The sequence below is a fragment of the Acinonyx jubatus genome, chromosome D2, assembly GCF_027475565.1.
Source record: "Acinonyx jubatus isolate Ajub_Pintada_27869175 chromosome D2, VMU_Ajub_asm_v1.0, whole genome shotgun sequence".
Classification (NCBI taxonomy): domain Eukaryota; kingdom Metazoa; phylum Chordata; class Mammalia; order Carnivora; family Felidae; genus Acinonyx; species Acinonyx jubatus.
The window spans coordinates 11798087-11814317 of record NC_069393.1 but is presented as its reverse complement, the minus strand read 5'-3'; the positions used below and the strand labels follow the sequence as shown (position 1 = coordinate 11814317).

General features: G+C 35.3%; 1 protein-coding gene across 2 annotated transcripts in view; it reads left to right on the top strand.

Annotated features, from left to right (window-relative positions):
* PTEN (phosphatase and tensin homolog) overlaps positions 1 to 16231 on the top strand; it is a 91837-nt gene that overhangs the window by 10488 nt on the left and 65118 nt on the right. Inside the window, exon 2 of one of the 2 annotated variants that reach the window (XM_027049876.2) lies at positions 14935 to 15019. In XM_027049876.2, the coding sequence (XP_026905677.1) occupies positions 14935 to 15019 (85 nt within the window). Of the gene's footprint in view, positions 1 to 14917; positions 15020 to 16231 lie in introns of those variants that run through there. The other variant, XM_053207352.1, reaches the window with a different exon arrangement.

Sequence of the window (16231 nt, the reverse complement as noted above, 5' to 3'; positions counted from 1 at the left end):
TATGCACACAAAAAAGCTGAAGTGTTGGACTATTGAAGTTTTTTTCCCCTTGGTTATTTATAGGAAAGCTACCGCATATTTAAAGTTTCAAGCATATTTTACTCATTTAAGTAAGACAAAATAAACACTTTGCATCTGTCAAATTTCCTTTTCCTTTTGTAGGAAAATTGTATTGAAATTAAAGTGGATACAGAAGTAATTTGAATAAGCTATCACATTTTATACTAAAAGTAGTTATAACTGTTGCATTCCTATCTTTAATCAGAAAGGGTATGGCTTGTCATGGTGTTACTGTTCCTTGGAGCATATTTTGAGTGATACAGTTTCTATTTGCATAGTTGCCTCAGTAATTGGTGATATTTATTGATGAAGGTTTGCTGTGCATTTGCACTTATAATCAAAAGTTGCATTTGTTAGTGTCAGATTCTCAAGTGTCAGGTATTAAAATAGGGAGATAATTTTGACATTAGCTGAATGATAAATCTCAGTGAATGTATTAATTCGTGTACTTAGAACAAAAATATTGAGGAAGAAACAGACTTCTCTTTTTTAAAAAAAATTACTTGTTAGAGAAACATTTTTCTAAATGAGGTAAAATTGTTTCAGTTATTAAACTAAAAAAAAATTTGATCTAGGTGTGGTATATGCCTTATTGGTGCTAATGTAAACAAAGTAATAGTAAAAATACTTTGTGAATGTATGCACGTATGTTTTTTGAAAACTGAAGAAGCACTGTGACGTCTGAAGAGTTCATGGACTAGTTGTAGGAACCTTATGTAAAATAAATAGCAGCACACTGAAAGTATGATGCAGTTTTGCATATCTAGTTTCTGTCCACTGTGATCAAAATTATATGTATTACTGTAAAATACACCAAGGTGCTGGTTATTAAGGCTATTTGGATTTTTTTTTTTAATACTGAAAAGGTCACACAGATTGTGATTATTGTGTTGTGTCCAAGAACTAAGGCTTACCATCTGTTACTCAAACATAGGGAAAAGTTAAGATAATCTACTGATATAAGTGGTCTTGACATTTCTGGTTTTGGAATCATCTATTAATTACAGTCTTTAAAGACTAATATCAAATTTTAAGCTTTTGCAAAAACAAAACCTAGTGGTTATGCCAGTGTTTATATTTTTCTACCAAAATGCAGAGATACTGGTTGAGAACTAAAGCTTATGTAATGGAAGTCTGGCTTTTAGTCATTTAGTTTTACAAGGTTATTTGGATATTTAAGTGGAAACATCATGTTTTAACTTGAGGTATTAAGTTATACAAGATTTCGGTATTTTTAAACTCTTAGTTTTCCTAGCAGTTGATACATAGGAATTCATTATTACAGAACTTAATCAGGAAACTGATTTAATATGTATTCCTTAAATATTTGCTTTAAAATATTTTTCAGGTTCTCTGCTTTCTTGTACAACTCACTTCTTATCTTTCTGCTAGTAAATGAGTTTTCTGCCTTTAAAATTTTGCTGTTGCCTTTGAGCCATTACATAAGGTGTTTCTATAACTTAATTCCTTTTCACCCCTAAGAACTTGGTCTTGCCAAGTTGCAAAGAAGTCTTTAAAACTGCATGTTGGGCATAATAAGATCTGATTAGTTTTAATCTACTTTGTTTTATTTTTTATATTGACTTTGTTTTTTTATTGAGAAGTTTGTCATCATGACAAATGATTAATGTGACCCGGTATAATATATCAGTTTAGGTAGGATTTTGGATTTATGTTCCCACATCCAACTTTGTGATTAGGGCCTCTTTTTTTGTGTGTAAGAAACATCTTGCCAATTTCAAATTCATGTCTGATGGAAGTAGATAGTTTTACCAGCATCAGTTTATAGAATTTGTTCAGGTCTGCACTGTAGGCCATGGAAAGAATGGTGCCTTTTTGGATAGACAGATAATGTGTGCATACATTTCCTCTCTAACATTAAGTGAGGCGGCACACATTAGGTGAGATTTTTGTCCAGATACTAAGTTGTTACCTGTTTTGTTTACTGAATAGTATTTAAAGGGTGTGTGTAAGGTGTTAAGAGCTCCTTTCTCTTTTTTTCTTTTTTTTTTAATGTTTTTTTTATTTTTGAGACAGAGGGAGACACAGCACGAGTGGGGGAGGGGCAGAGAGAGAGAGAGAGAGAGAGAGAGAGAGAGAGAGAATCTGAAATAGGCTCCAGGCTCCGAGCTGTCAGCACAGAGCCCAATGCGGGGCTCGAACCCGCGAACCGTGCGATCATGACCTGAGCCGAAGTCGGACGCTTAACTGACTGAGCCACCCAGGCGCTCCATCCTTTCTTTTATTTTTGTCTTTCTGTATATTGAACTTCATGTTTTTAAAAAGTTTATTGGTTCACAGAGTTGATTCCTTAATTTTTGCTTTCATGTTTCAGCTTGTTTTCCAAGATTATTAGTATGTTCTCCTTTGAATATGAAGATTCCACAACTAATTATGATCAGTAATTGGGCATTTTTCCCCCAATCGTAATAATTAGATTTATACTAAAATGATAATGCTTCAGGAACAAGCATTTAAGGGTAGCCGATGAAAATTAAAAGTATTACCTGTTCAATGTAGACTTGCTGTCATATTTTTTAGTATACTTAAAAATTGCATATTATTAAAATTTAAAATATGAATTTTCACTTGTAATTCAGAGTATGTAATTTCAGGGTTTTTTTGGTAATCCACATATTCAAGTGATTATAAAGTTCATATAATGATAAAAATACCCTCAGTGGGAAGTGAATATTTTTCAATATTACAACAAGACGGTTATCATAAAGTCAGTGATATGAGTCTTCCTAACGTAGTAATTAATGCCAGTATGTGTGCCTTCGTGTTTTAAAATCTACATGTATTTCTGGCTTATATTGTTTTTATCCAGGATTAAAATACTGCAGTTAGGCAAAACTATTTTTGCCAATTGGAAGAAAAAAAAGAAAAAAGAAAGCAAGTCCTTTCCAAATGATTTCCTGGCTTAGACATAAAATAAAAAGACATGATTTTATTATATTAAAGCCAAATATAAGATGAAGCAGTCTAGCTACACACTTGCTTGGAGCTGGTGTGTAGTAGTTTCTGAATATTAGGAAATCAGTGCGTGGTTGTATCTAAAAGATCAATACAGTTGGAAATGTTGGAATCTTTTTTTTTTTGAATGCAGTTTACTACTCTTGAGTAATTTGCACTAAATATTACTACATCCCTGGTCATCTTCCATATCTTACCTGTTTGTCTTTTTTTCTGTAAAAGTTAATAGCCTTTTGTCGTTTTGCATAACTGTATAGAGTAGCCCAAACCTAGTGGTTTTATCTGTGGTACAATAAATGATAAAAGCATGGCTTTTATAATAGAGTGAATTACAGAAGTAACATTAAGTCTAATAGCGAATACAAAATTTATAGCATTATAGATACTCTTTTCAGCATAGTAATGGTGGATCAGTGTTATAATTTTAACTTTTCTAATTTTTCATGTTATTTATTATGATTTTGCTGTAGAAAATTAGAGTTAGCTTTGGCTTAGTTCGGGTATATAATGCTGACAAGTATGTCTAATGCATTTTGTTGACCTAATGATCTTTTTGAAAGTTGTTATGTAAGTTATAACCGTATTTTATTTGATTTGTCATTGGTAGTCAGTCTTGGATGTTTGTTAGTGGAAGCAAAACCATAGAGCGGGGGTAGGGTGTGCGTGTGTGTATTTTAACAGCAGCAGAGTTCTGAAACAGGAAATCAGTCTTATCGTATTCATCCAGAGACCTAGGAAGAAGGTAATTGTTTCTCATACTCGTTAAAACCAGTTAGTTGGGCAACTTAAATTTTTAGAGGTTCACAGATGTAGGCTTGCACAGTTGTAGATCCATTATTTCATAACAACTCTGAAGAAAAATTGATTAAATTCGTTGAGGGGACTAATCCAGCTAATACACTAAAAAATTGTACTTTGGATTTTAGAGTATTGCTAGCATTATCGGTGACTTAATAAGATACGTTTCCGAGGTTCTGATTTGCTTAAATTTAAATAAAGTTCAGAGTTCCTTGATTGTTCCTTTAAAAAGTTTTTAAAAACTGTGTGTAATCTTAATCTTAAATTTAAACAGTAGGAAAAATAGTTAATTCTGTGTCAGGTGTATGTCCCTGGAAATTGTCTTTCCCTCTTTGTTAATGTACATATGCTCATAATTACATACATATGTATTCACAAAGTAATTTTTATTTGTTCTTTTTAAAGCTATATATATAGGTAATACTTCATCAGGTTAAATACCACATTTTGCTTACTATACTATGTTAAGGTTATTTCCATTTTTTTGTTTTATAAACAGCATTATTGTGAATATTGTGAAAAGCATAGTCTACTTTTTTGTTTGTTTTCGGGTGTCCACTGTAAAAGGGAAGAGTGTTTCATACAAGAGTGTTACAGATTGTAGATTTCTTGTCAAATGAACCAATGTATACTGTTGCTACTAAGTAGAAGACTTACTAACATTCTTGATGTTACCTTTGAAGAATGTGATGTTTTTATTTAGAAAGTGAGATCTAGGGGCACCTGGCTGGCTCAGTCTGAAGAGCATGCAACTCTTCATCACAGGGTTGTGAGTTTGAGCCCCACGTTGGGCGTGGAGCCTACTTAAAAAAAGATTTTAAAAAAATTTAGAAAGGGGGGTCTACACTTCATTTCAAAGCAAAAATATGTGTAAACTTTTCAGTCAAGACAAGTTGGTATAATATAACAACACGAGAGAAAGTGAGGTTCTAATTGTTTGGAGGAGTAGAAAACTCCAGTAGAGTTCATAAATTACTTGGCAGTCAGTCTTCCTTTCTGGTTTGGCACTGTGGGCAGTTAATTTAGAAGTGTTAAAAGGAACCTAAAATTTATGCTAAAGTGAATTGAAGTGAATGTATTGGAATTCTTTCTTTTATAATTTGTTTATAAAAACACCATATTGAGTCGCCTTGTAATGAGACAGTAAGACTAAAATTAGCAGGACATTTCTAACCTATGCAAACCTCAAATAATAATAACTTCTTGCTACAATTGTAGAGCCCTTTTCAGTTTATAGATTTAAAGATATGTCTAGATATCTCATTTGATCCTTGAAACAACCAGTGAAGAAGTTACAGCAGGTATTATCATTATTTTGCAGAAAAAAAGACACAAAAAATATTTGAGGCCCAGAGATTTAGTAATTTACCTCAAGTCATAGGTTTTTAAATTGCAAAGCTGAGAACGGAACTCTGGTCTTCTGTATTAAATGACAATATGGATTAAGTGCTCTCGTGCAGGGCCTGGCACCTAGTAAATATTTAAATGTTCCTGTGTCCTGTGTGGTTCTGACCAATACTTCTTTATTCATAAAATACCCATCATTGGGAGCATTCTTTCTATTATATTGCTGTAGTTCAAGCTTTGGTACTTTAGAAAATAAGATTTTAGGCTGTGTTAGTTTGATCTGTACCAAACTGTATACGACGAATGATTATATGCTTTGTATGTTGGGACAAATTGTTCTCAAATAATGAACAATTAGCACTTTATCAACTGGAAAATTCAAGGAAGTCCTATTTCTGCTTTCCTACCCATATGAGTCTTCAATTTAGAAACCAGAGACAAACATTTTACACATTTAATAGGAAAAAACAAAACGTAGTAAGAAATATGAAATGTTTCATTAATGAAAAACTCTTACAAGTCTATGAGAGTGGCAGTTATTTAAAGCATAATTTGATTAGTAAAGTTGATAAGACAGATATAACTGGGATACGCGTGGAAACTATTTGTTACATTTAAACTTGTTAAAATTTGTTGAAACAAACATGTAGACCTGATGTAGCTTATGAGTCAGTGGCTGAATTTTTTTTCCTCTCACCTGATCCTTAAGCATCCGTTAGTTGAAAGCCCTGACAAAAAAAGCAGGGAAAAAACTCCAGAAATTCCTGGAAAGGAAACTTAAATGGTGAAGTCCTGGTATCTGCTAACTTGCTTTCAATTCTCCTTTTTAGTCTGACTGTTTATTCCTTCACTCCTGTCGCCGGCTTAGCTCAGCGTTCGCTTGTGAGCCAGGCCCCTTCAGATTTGCTTTCGACACTTTTTGATCACTACCTCTGTGAATCTGTATGTCATTTTCCATGTGCCAGCCAGTCATGTTCCGTGTATGTTATGGCTTCATTTTGTCAACTTTCAGCCACTTAGAATTTTAAAGTAGCTTATATGTGATCGGTGGAAATAAAATATTTCCCTAAAATAATTATGGCAGGAAAAAAGTGTTACTGGTTTGAATACTACTACTCTACTAGTTTTTTAGTTTATAAGTTGTTTAGGGATAAGTAGATTTACATATTATGTTGAATACTACAAAGAAACTTCAGAACTTTATTTTCAATAATTATACTTAAATTAAGATTCAGTCTACCTTCAGGAACACACTCATAAAATAAGGTTTAAGGAGCTATTTTGGTTATTATCCTCTATTTGAAAATTCTTAAATTTGTAAAATAAACCCCATTAATTTAGGTTCAAGTAAAATTTTGAGAAGGTAGGTATGAAATCTCAACTCACAAGTTGTTTTCTAAAAGGTGTTTTGTTAACTAGGTGTAACTTAGCATATACTTTTAGTGTTTTAAGTCATGATTGGATACTTAGAACAACCAGTAAAAATTTATTTAGCTCATATAGTAGCCATGTTATTTTATAGCATGTCAGTGAATGTTATTGGTGAAACGGACTTCTGTGGACAGGTGTCAGGACTTAATTACCTTTTTTTTTTTTTAATGTTTATATGTGCTACTTCTTTTTTTTTAATTTTTTAAAATGTTTATTTATTTTTTTTGAGAGACAGAAAGAGACAGAGCATGAGTGGGGAAGGAGCAGAGACAGAGGGAGACACAGAATCTGAAGCAGGTTCCAGGCTCTGAGCCGTCAGCACCGAGCCCGATGCGGGGCTCAAACTCAGGAACCTTGAGATCATGACCTGAGCCGAAGTCGGTGCTTAACCGACTGAGCCACCCAGGCGCCCCTTAATTAACATTTAATTTTTTTCTTTCCTTCAGTTTTCTGTGGTGTGAGATGGGATTGTTGTAGCACTTGAATCAAGACTGTCCAAATATGGTCTATGTAATTATCAAAACAGCAATGAGTGCCTTAAGATCTTGTATTTTATTGTATGTAAATTATACCTTAATTAAAACAAATGGAACACATTTGCTCAAAGGTTGGGCCAAAGGAGACTGTCTGCTGTATGTCATGCATGTCATCTACAGATCTCCTGTAGCAGTGGTGGCTCTCGTGGCTCTCCAGCTTAGACGAGTGAAACACAAAGTACCAGGTGTGTACGTGTGCATTTCTTCTGCCTCCTTGCTTCCTGCACGTGGCCACTGATAATGGGGAAAGAAGGCTTTTGTTTTTCCTTTGGGGAATTTGGGAATATTTTACATTTGTTCTGTTTCTTTTTTTTTAAAGTTTATTTCAGACAGAGAGAGGGAGGGAGGAAGAGAGAGAAAGGAGAGAGAGGAGAGAGACACAGAGGATCTGAAGCGGGCTCTGCGTCGTCATCCCAGAACCCGTTGTGGGGCTTGAGCTCAAGAACCGTGAGATCATGACCTGAACTGAAGTCAGATGCTTAACTGACTGAGCCACCCAGGTGCTCACGATACTGTCAAGTGATATTGTCAAGATTTCAAAGAGTTAAGGTTTCTGTTAGGCTTTGGTGCTCTTGAGAAGGATTAGGCTATTCAGTAAGTCAGTGTCATTGGAAAAAAAAAACACCCAAATAGTTACGGTGACCTCCTGTGGTCTAGGTCTGTGCCATTTAATTGTTAGACAACTGCCACTATGTTCTGGTCATTTTTTTTTTTTTTTAAAGAACTTTATTTATTTTTGAGACAGAGAGAGACAGAGCATGAATGGGGGAGGGTCAGAGAGAGGGAGACACAGAATCTGAAACAGGCTCCAGGCTCCGAGCTGTCAGCACAGAGCCCGACGTGGGGCTCGAACTCACGGACCGCGAGATCATGACCTGAGCTGAAGTCGGCCGCTTAACCGACTGAGCCACCCAGGCACCCCACGTTCTGGTCATTTTTTAAATATATTCACGCATTTATTCCTTAGAACAACCCTGTATGATGAGTATTTTCACCAGTCCCATTTTTCATAGGAAACTGAGGATATGGAACTTGCAAAGGATGTTCCTGAAGCTAGAGTTCAAGTCCAGACAGTTTGGCTCTAGAGCAAACGTTCGTAGCCATGGCGCCATACCGCCTGCGAGTGGATCACTAGATGGCAAAAATATTTGGCTGTCTTTAGTGACCTAGTTAGTATAATTCTTTATGTTCGGCATTTGTAAGTCATTAGATCAGAATATCATATTAAACCCTCTACTACTTGTTTAAGAGTATATCCAGTAAGTTCAGGTTAAGGCTATTCTGTATTAAAAATCATACATTATTTTTTCTCACTTATATTTATTTGGTTTAAATTGTCTAAAAAGGTGTGTCAGAAATTTAGACATACTGGTAAGCAAAAAAGTCATATTAGAGGTTTATTGGTATAAGTCTTGGCATAAGAAATACTTGCTTCAAAATTCAGCACTCATTATTGCTGACATTCAGTATTGGAAATGCCAGTGATTTTTTGTATTATCTTTTAGAAGTTTTAACATTTGGTTAGTAAAATTCACTTTCATTTGAACCTGCTTCGTTTGTAAATTTTTTGTTATTGATTTGGAAATACATAAAAAAAATTTTAATCCCCTTTTGTGAGGCAGCATGGTATAAAAAGCCTGGGCTTTGGGTTATGCACTTAACAGATTTGAATCATAACTTAGTACTTATTGGCTGTGGAACCTTGCACAAATTACTCAGTCTTTTTGACCTTCAATTTTATCATTTATGAAATGGTAATATTACTCAGTAGGATAGTTAGGATTAAATGGGAATGTATTTCCCATACCGTGGCACATGTTCTCTGCCTCGTTCTAACTTCTGATGGATGCCAAAGTCTTGGGTAAAATCTCAAACTGTGAAAAAGGAAGGTGAGAATTTGAGGAAAAGGAAACCTTGAAAAGACCGAGTTCCTAGATTCTGTGTAAAGAAAATATTGGATTGTTGCTCTGCAAAAGACCCCCACGTTATTTCTGGCCTCTGACTCCTTATGTGTGGTTAAATTGAACTCCCTGCCGACAGCATCCTTAAAACTAGACCTAATCTTCTGTCCTGGTGCTTTCTCCATAGAGCTTTGTGTGTGAGCCACATGGGACTGCTGGCTTTTTCCAAATGTTTTATGTATTTCCATAACCCTGTCCTGTACTCTGCTTGGAATGTTATAATCGCTCTTGTTTGTTCTTCTGTCTGCGATGCCTGACTGCTTAAGGATTATCTAACATATCGCCTACTTTGTGAGGCTTTATCCGTGCCCTTACAGAATTTATCCTGCTCTCTTTTTCTCTTAAAAGATCTTGATCTTGTATTCAGTAGAGCCTGAGGCACGGTTGCACGTCTGCGTGTCTGTCTTCCCTGATAGAACAGGAACTCTCTCAATGCAGTAGGCTTTGCTTACTTAGCGTTACATTTTCAGTGCCCCTTCCGTAGAATGTTCAATTTGTGTTTGGATAAGTGATTGAAAGAGGGGGCCAATTGAGTTTACTTTAATGAGTATGTAACATCCCCATTTATGTATTGTCATAGATAAATAGTTTTTTAAAGTAAGTTAATCAAATCCTTTGCAACCTTATTTTCTTTATTAGTTAGTATTCATAGTGTACGGATAAATTTGAGTTTAGTCCTGGTAAAAATGACTGCATTTCAAGGGCCTTTGTATTACTGTGCTCTTTTGTAAGACTAAAAATCTTCCTGGCGTTTTCACTGAAATTAAGAATTCAGTTAGGAAGTTTGTTAGTAGCAGTCATTATTATTTCTTTGAATAAAACATATTTCTCTGTTGTATTGCTCAGAAAAACTTGGGTGATTTCTCTCTCTCTGTCTGTCTCTCTCTTTTTTTTTTTTAATGTTTATTTTTGAGAGACAGAGACAGATCGTGAGCAGGGGAGGAGCAGAGAGAGAGGGAGACACAGAATCAGAAGCAGGCTCCAGGCTCCGCACAGGGCCTGACGCGGGGCTCGAACTCACAAACGGTGAGATCATGACCTGAGCCGAAGTCGGACCCTCAACTGACGGAGCCACCCAGGCGCTCCTTGGGTGATTTCAATTTATATTTTTGACTGACATATATTTATAATTTTTAAGGTAGGAATTCTGGGCTGGCGGCAGCTGCCACTGCTCTGGGGCCTTACTGCTCCCTCATGTTGTTTTCCGAGTGTTATTTCTCATTTTCCACATGTTGGTGCTCCCAAGACAGAGTTACAAAGTAAAGATTATTTACTTTAAGGAATTACACTGCTGTAGACTTGATTTGAGCCTCCATTCTCTTATTTTTCTCATGAATGGGTATAACAGCCTAAAGCATTTCAATAATTGAACGTAGCTGCTTTTCTTAAACATTTTTATTTATCTTGAGAGAGAGAGCACGAGTAGGGGAGGGGCAGAGAGAGAGAGAGGGAAAGAGAGAATCCGAAGCAGGCTCTGCGCTGCTCAGCTTAACTGACTGAGCCACCCAGGCTTCCCAAACATAGCTCTTTGAATTGAGCTACATTTTTAGGTGGGACTACTTTCTTATGTGAGAATAACAGATGACAGCTGATATTTGTAATGTTAAAAATGCTAATCCTAGTAGTTTTGGAACCTTTCCAGTAAAGAACCCTTTGAGGTTGGGGTGAATTTATAAATTCTTAAAGTAACAAAAATTGCCACATAGTAAATGCTATTTAAGTGTTAGATACTTTTATCATTATATATATATATGTGTATGTGTGTGTGTGTGTGTGTGTGCATATATATGTGTATATACATATATGTTTTTGGGCAGAAACTCAGCATTTTTTTTTTTTTTTTTAAGCTACACAGCTGAAACTGAGTCACGCAGGACAAGACAATATTTTGTCATGACACTTAGTAAATAGACTTAGAGATAATTATAATCTTTTATAGCAATAGTACAGGTACATTGTACCAAAAGTAGAAAATATAAAACAAAAATGAGAAAAATACATATTTCTACCACCCAGAGATGATGACTTTTAGTACCTTAGTTTGTAAATCTTTTTGTCTACGTATGTCTATATGGATATATATGCATTATTATGCCAACATGACGTAATGCTATATGTTCTCTTTTGAAACCTTTATTTCAGTCAATAATAATAATACTGTCTACTTTTCCATTTCAGTAAACTTTCATCTTATCTAATGCCCAGATGATATTCATATTTCTCTAGTTAGCTCAAAAATGTTCTTTATGGCTGGTTTGCCTAGAACAATATCCAGAACAGCATTGTACATGTGAACTTGGCTCTTAGAACCCTTAAGTCTTTTTAAATCAAGGAGAGCTACCTGTCCCTCCCCTCCTCACCTTTAAAAAACAAGGCATTTGAGGGGCGCCTGGGTGGCTCAGTTGGTTAAGCGTCCGACTTCGGCTCAGGTCATGATCTCACAGTTCGTGAGTTTGAGCCCCACATCGGGTTCTGTGCTGACAGCTCAGAGCCTGGAGCCTGCTTTGGATTCTGTGTCTCCCGCTGTCTCTGCCCCTCCCCTGCTTATGTTCGGTCTCTGTCTGTCAAAAATAAATAAACGTTCAAAAAATAAAAAGGCATTTGAGCAGAGACTGGGTCAGGTGCTGTAGACCTTTTTAATTTATCCAGTTTATTCTCTGATAATGTCAGTTAGCTTGGTTTTTCTGTCTCTTTGTAAATGAATAGTTATATCTAAATGCTTGGTGGGTTCTCAGGTTGAATATAGCTTGACTATCATAGATGATGCTATGTCCTTCATATTGTATCACATCAAAAGTTATACGATCTCCACTTGATGCTGAGATTGACCAGTGAAATTGGGTGGTGGCAGTCTCTTCTGCCCATTGTTCAATTATGTTTGTTTCCTTACATTAGAAAGTATTTTGTGTGGCATTACTTTGACTGTAAGAAAGTTCAGTTCTTTTCTTATTATTTAAAATTTTTTTTAATGTTTATTTTTGAGAGGTAGAGTTGAGTGGGAGAGGGGCAGAGACAGGGAGACACAGAATCAGAAGCAGGCTCCAGGCTCTGAGCTGTCAGCACAGAGCCCACATGGGGCTTGAACTCGTGATCCGTGAGATCATGACTTGAGCTGAAGTCAGATGCTTACCCGACTGAGCCACCCAGGTGTTCCAGAAAGTTCAGTTCTTCATCATCAGCTCACTTACTGCTTTAGAACCGGTTGTTGATCCTTGCCTAATCAATAATTTTATTAGGGTTTGCAAAATATGATTTTCAAAGTTCTGTTCTCTTGTGTTTTTCTGTAAAGGGTATCTTTGTCATATGAATTGGGGCTATTTGATTGCCCTGAAATATAGTACCTACAGGAAAAGTTGCATAAATACTTAATCTGCCCCCCTCATCAGCTATTTTCAAAGTAAAGAAAGAACCATTCTGATAGCCGCTTCAAATAAATGAAAAAGAGATTTTCTTTTTTTCTTTTGAACATCTTTATAGGCTCAAGGTTTTAATTTTATTTAGGGTGTTTTAATTTACTAGCGTTTAAATTTTTTCTTTGATGCTCAGATTGTTACAGTTTTAGTTGTTGGGATGTCCTTCATGTTAGCTTCTATGTCTGCTATAGACCATTAGTCTCTGTACACCTTCCATGTTCTCTGGCACAGAAAGGAATCCCAGGCTCACCTTGAACCTTCTTGTCCCACCCCTGGCATCAGCTGTTGTTCCAAGGAGTTTAGTACCTTTTAATGTATTATGATATTAGAGATGAAATCTGGGTTTTAGGATTGTTTACTTTTGCTAAGGTAACATGCTTTTAGGTCACTTCAGTGAAAAGACCTAGAGAACATAGATTTTAACGTGAGTTCGTATTTAATTAATGTTTTTACTTTGATTTTTGATTTTTTTATTTAAAAAAAATTTTAATGTTTATTTTTGAGAGCAAACGAGAGAGAGAGAGAGAGAGAGAGAGAGAGAGAGAGAATGTGGGGGAGGGGCAGAGAGAGAGAGAGAGAGAGAGAGCGAGCGAGCAAGGGAAACAAGGCGCTCGAACTCAGGAACCATGAAATCATGACCTGAGCTGAAGTCCAGAGTCAGACACTTAGCTGACTGAGCCACCCAGGTACCCCATTGATTTCTTGATTTTATAATGGTATCTCTTTTATGTCTGTAGTCATGAATCTGAAAATCATTAGCAAAATTTTATTTTTTTCCCTACAATATAAAGAAAAAAAGCTTGAGGATATCCATACTGGTATTAGTAAAAACGAACTCTCAGAAGAAGTTTAAAATTTTTTTTCTAGTTGTTTTTGTTCTTATAGTGTGCTTCCTAACAAGAAGTACGGTAAAATTGTTGCACTGTCCAGATGAAATCATTTCTCCTGGTCATCAATTTGATCTTTAGTCAGGTTTGTTGTTGCTGTTTTTAGTGTATGCTTCTCCCCTTTCCCTTCCCCCTCCCTTCTCTATGAAGCAAACATTTGCATTAGTTTCTCGGTTGTGTGTGTGTGTGTGTGTGTGTGTGTGTGTGTGGTGTGCACATGTGCATTGGAAAGTTCAAATTCAAGCAAATACGTGTGTAAATGTTATTTCATCCAAACAGTAAGTATTTTTTCATATAAAAGGTAGTATACTGTGTATGTTGTGCTTCTTTTTTCTTAAAATATTTGTTAGGTCTGTTCAATCAGTGTGTGGCAAAACTATGGATAAAACCTTTTAAAAATTCTGATACTAAAATAAAAGCTTTTAGTAATTCGATAATTATTTTTGGATTGAAAATAATACTGAGATCAACTCAATAATGTGAATGTGGTGGAAAGTGAAGGAAAAAAGATCTAGAAAAGGGCACTGGCTTTGATGAATTTTGAATTGTATTTGAAAAATGAATGGGTCCAGAAGTAGACAGAACACTTTAGGGATGGTTTTGAAGAGAGGCTTGAGGCAGATTAGCTTGGCTGTTTTGGAAGGTCCATGTCAGAAAATTACGAGATTAAAGAGATGGATAGTGGATCTCAAGAAGAAATTAGTGCTGGTATGATCCAAAATACATAGAAATGTAGAGTGTGTGTGTGTGTGTGTGTGTGTGTGTGTGTGTGTGTGTTTTAATGCTTCTGGAGTGCAGAAGTTTTTATGCCAAATATAGTGTGTGACATAAGTGAATAGAATGGCATGCTAAATGTTGATTACCTTGATGGAAAGGGAGAATAAGTTTGTACCTTAGTTCGGTATTACCAAGTTGCAAATACCCAGGACTGGAAGAGATCACTGTGGTTGTTTCAGCCTAATCATGTGGAATAGGAAATTGAAGCCTGCAAATGTTTAAGTCACATGTCAAAATCATACAACTGGTTAGATGAACAGCCAGGTCTTAAATCTGGCTTCCTAATTCTTAATTGTAGCTCCCTTTCTCTATGCCATGGTGCCTTTTATATCCATGAAAACATTAGAAGTTGTGTAGCTATTTTTGTTTTTATTTTGATACTTGGTTTTTGTCCCAAGATAACTTGAGTTCGGTGATTTATAAAGTCTGAGGTTTTTGTTTTTCACGTACATATGCCTAAATACCGTAAATGTGGAAGTTAAGTTTTTTCCTTGAGGGCATTTTTAATGTACTAGGTAGAGGGATTTGAAAATTATTTTGCCATATAATTATTTTGATATAATTCTTTCGGAATTAATGTATTCACTTGTGTTTCTTAATTATGCATGATGGTTTATAAATAAATAAATTTGACAGTCTTTTGCTAACATAGGTATAGTAATTTTTATAATCAGCTAATGCTTTAAAACATTTACACGTAGTTTGCATTTTTGCATATTTCAGATATTTCCTTAACCTAAGTACTCAGATATTTATCCAAACATTATTGCTATGGGGTTTCCTGCAGAAAGACTTGAAGGCGTATACAGGAACAATATTGATGATGTAGTAAGGTAAGAACTCTTAATTTTCTGTTTCAACTATTGATGTATTCATGCTGTATTTTCATTTAGAGAAGATTTCTAAACCATAGAAAACGATGTCCTTGTGAGGTAAACTTTATTTTTATTATGTTGGCGCTCTGTACTGCTTTTTTGTTTGTTTATTTAATGGACTTCAGTGGGATACAACTCTGTCGATAAGAACTGACCTTTGACATGATCAGGTGTATGTGATATAATTTTGTGGACTCCGTACAATACTTCTTAACCAAGTTAATGTCTGGATTCCATTACACTATGGTTTTGTCTTTTATTTCACAGTAGGGGATTAGGTTTAACATCAAGCGGATTCATTCACTTAAATTTATTCAACCTAAGTTGGAGATAACTGATACCATGTATTTTTTACATACAACAGTTTATAGTAGGGCATAAATGTACCAAGCGTTTGAATAAGTGTTTGGTAGAGGGTCTGGACAGGAGTTGGTGGGCAAACCAAAGTCTGACTTTGTCTCTTTTGTAAACGTGAATAGTTTTCTAAGTGTAATTATCATTCAGTTCCGAACAATGTTTCTCAAGGCCCATTTAAATGATTTTAATACATTTATAACCTAAGAGTACATCATGTGTTTCATGAGAGAAGAAATTTGTGTCTGCTGTGTAGTCTCAATAAATTTTCTCATTCCAAATAAAAAATATATATGTATGAAAAACTAACTGTAAATGTCCGTAGAAACTTTAATGGTTTTTAAAGTTTAAAATTTTGGATTATTCCCTTTATGCTCTTTCAGAAATCTCTTTCTTGGAGACTTTGAATTTAAATATTTGCTGGGAATTAAATGTTACAGTGAGTGGGAGAGCACTTTGTAAAGCATTATGCAGATGTAGAGTCCTTTTGTATTAGTTGTTTAAGCACATGAGCCGACCTGTGTCCTTATATGAGTGAGCCACAAGTTGTTTTTCTAAGTGGTAAGTTTTTACCAATTTGCTTTGAACCAATGTATATTTAAATTTTGCCATGTTGAGTCGTGTCCAGTTGGACTTTTGTAGTGTTTCTGTTCTGTGCAGAATTAGTAAATGTCAGTGTCTACAAAAACTACAGAAAAACCCCAAACTACTTCTTTGTAGTTTGTATTACAGTTATAGCTACATGAGACTGTTAGAAGTGCTGTTTAAGAACTTGAAAATAGGGAAATAAATTTGTTTTCTCCTAGTTAGGTGGGA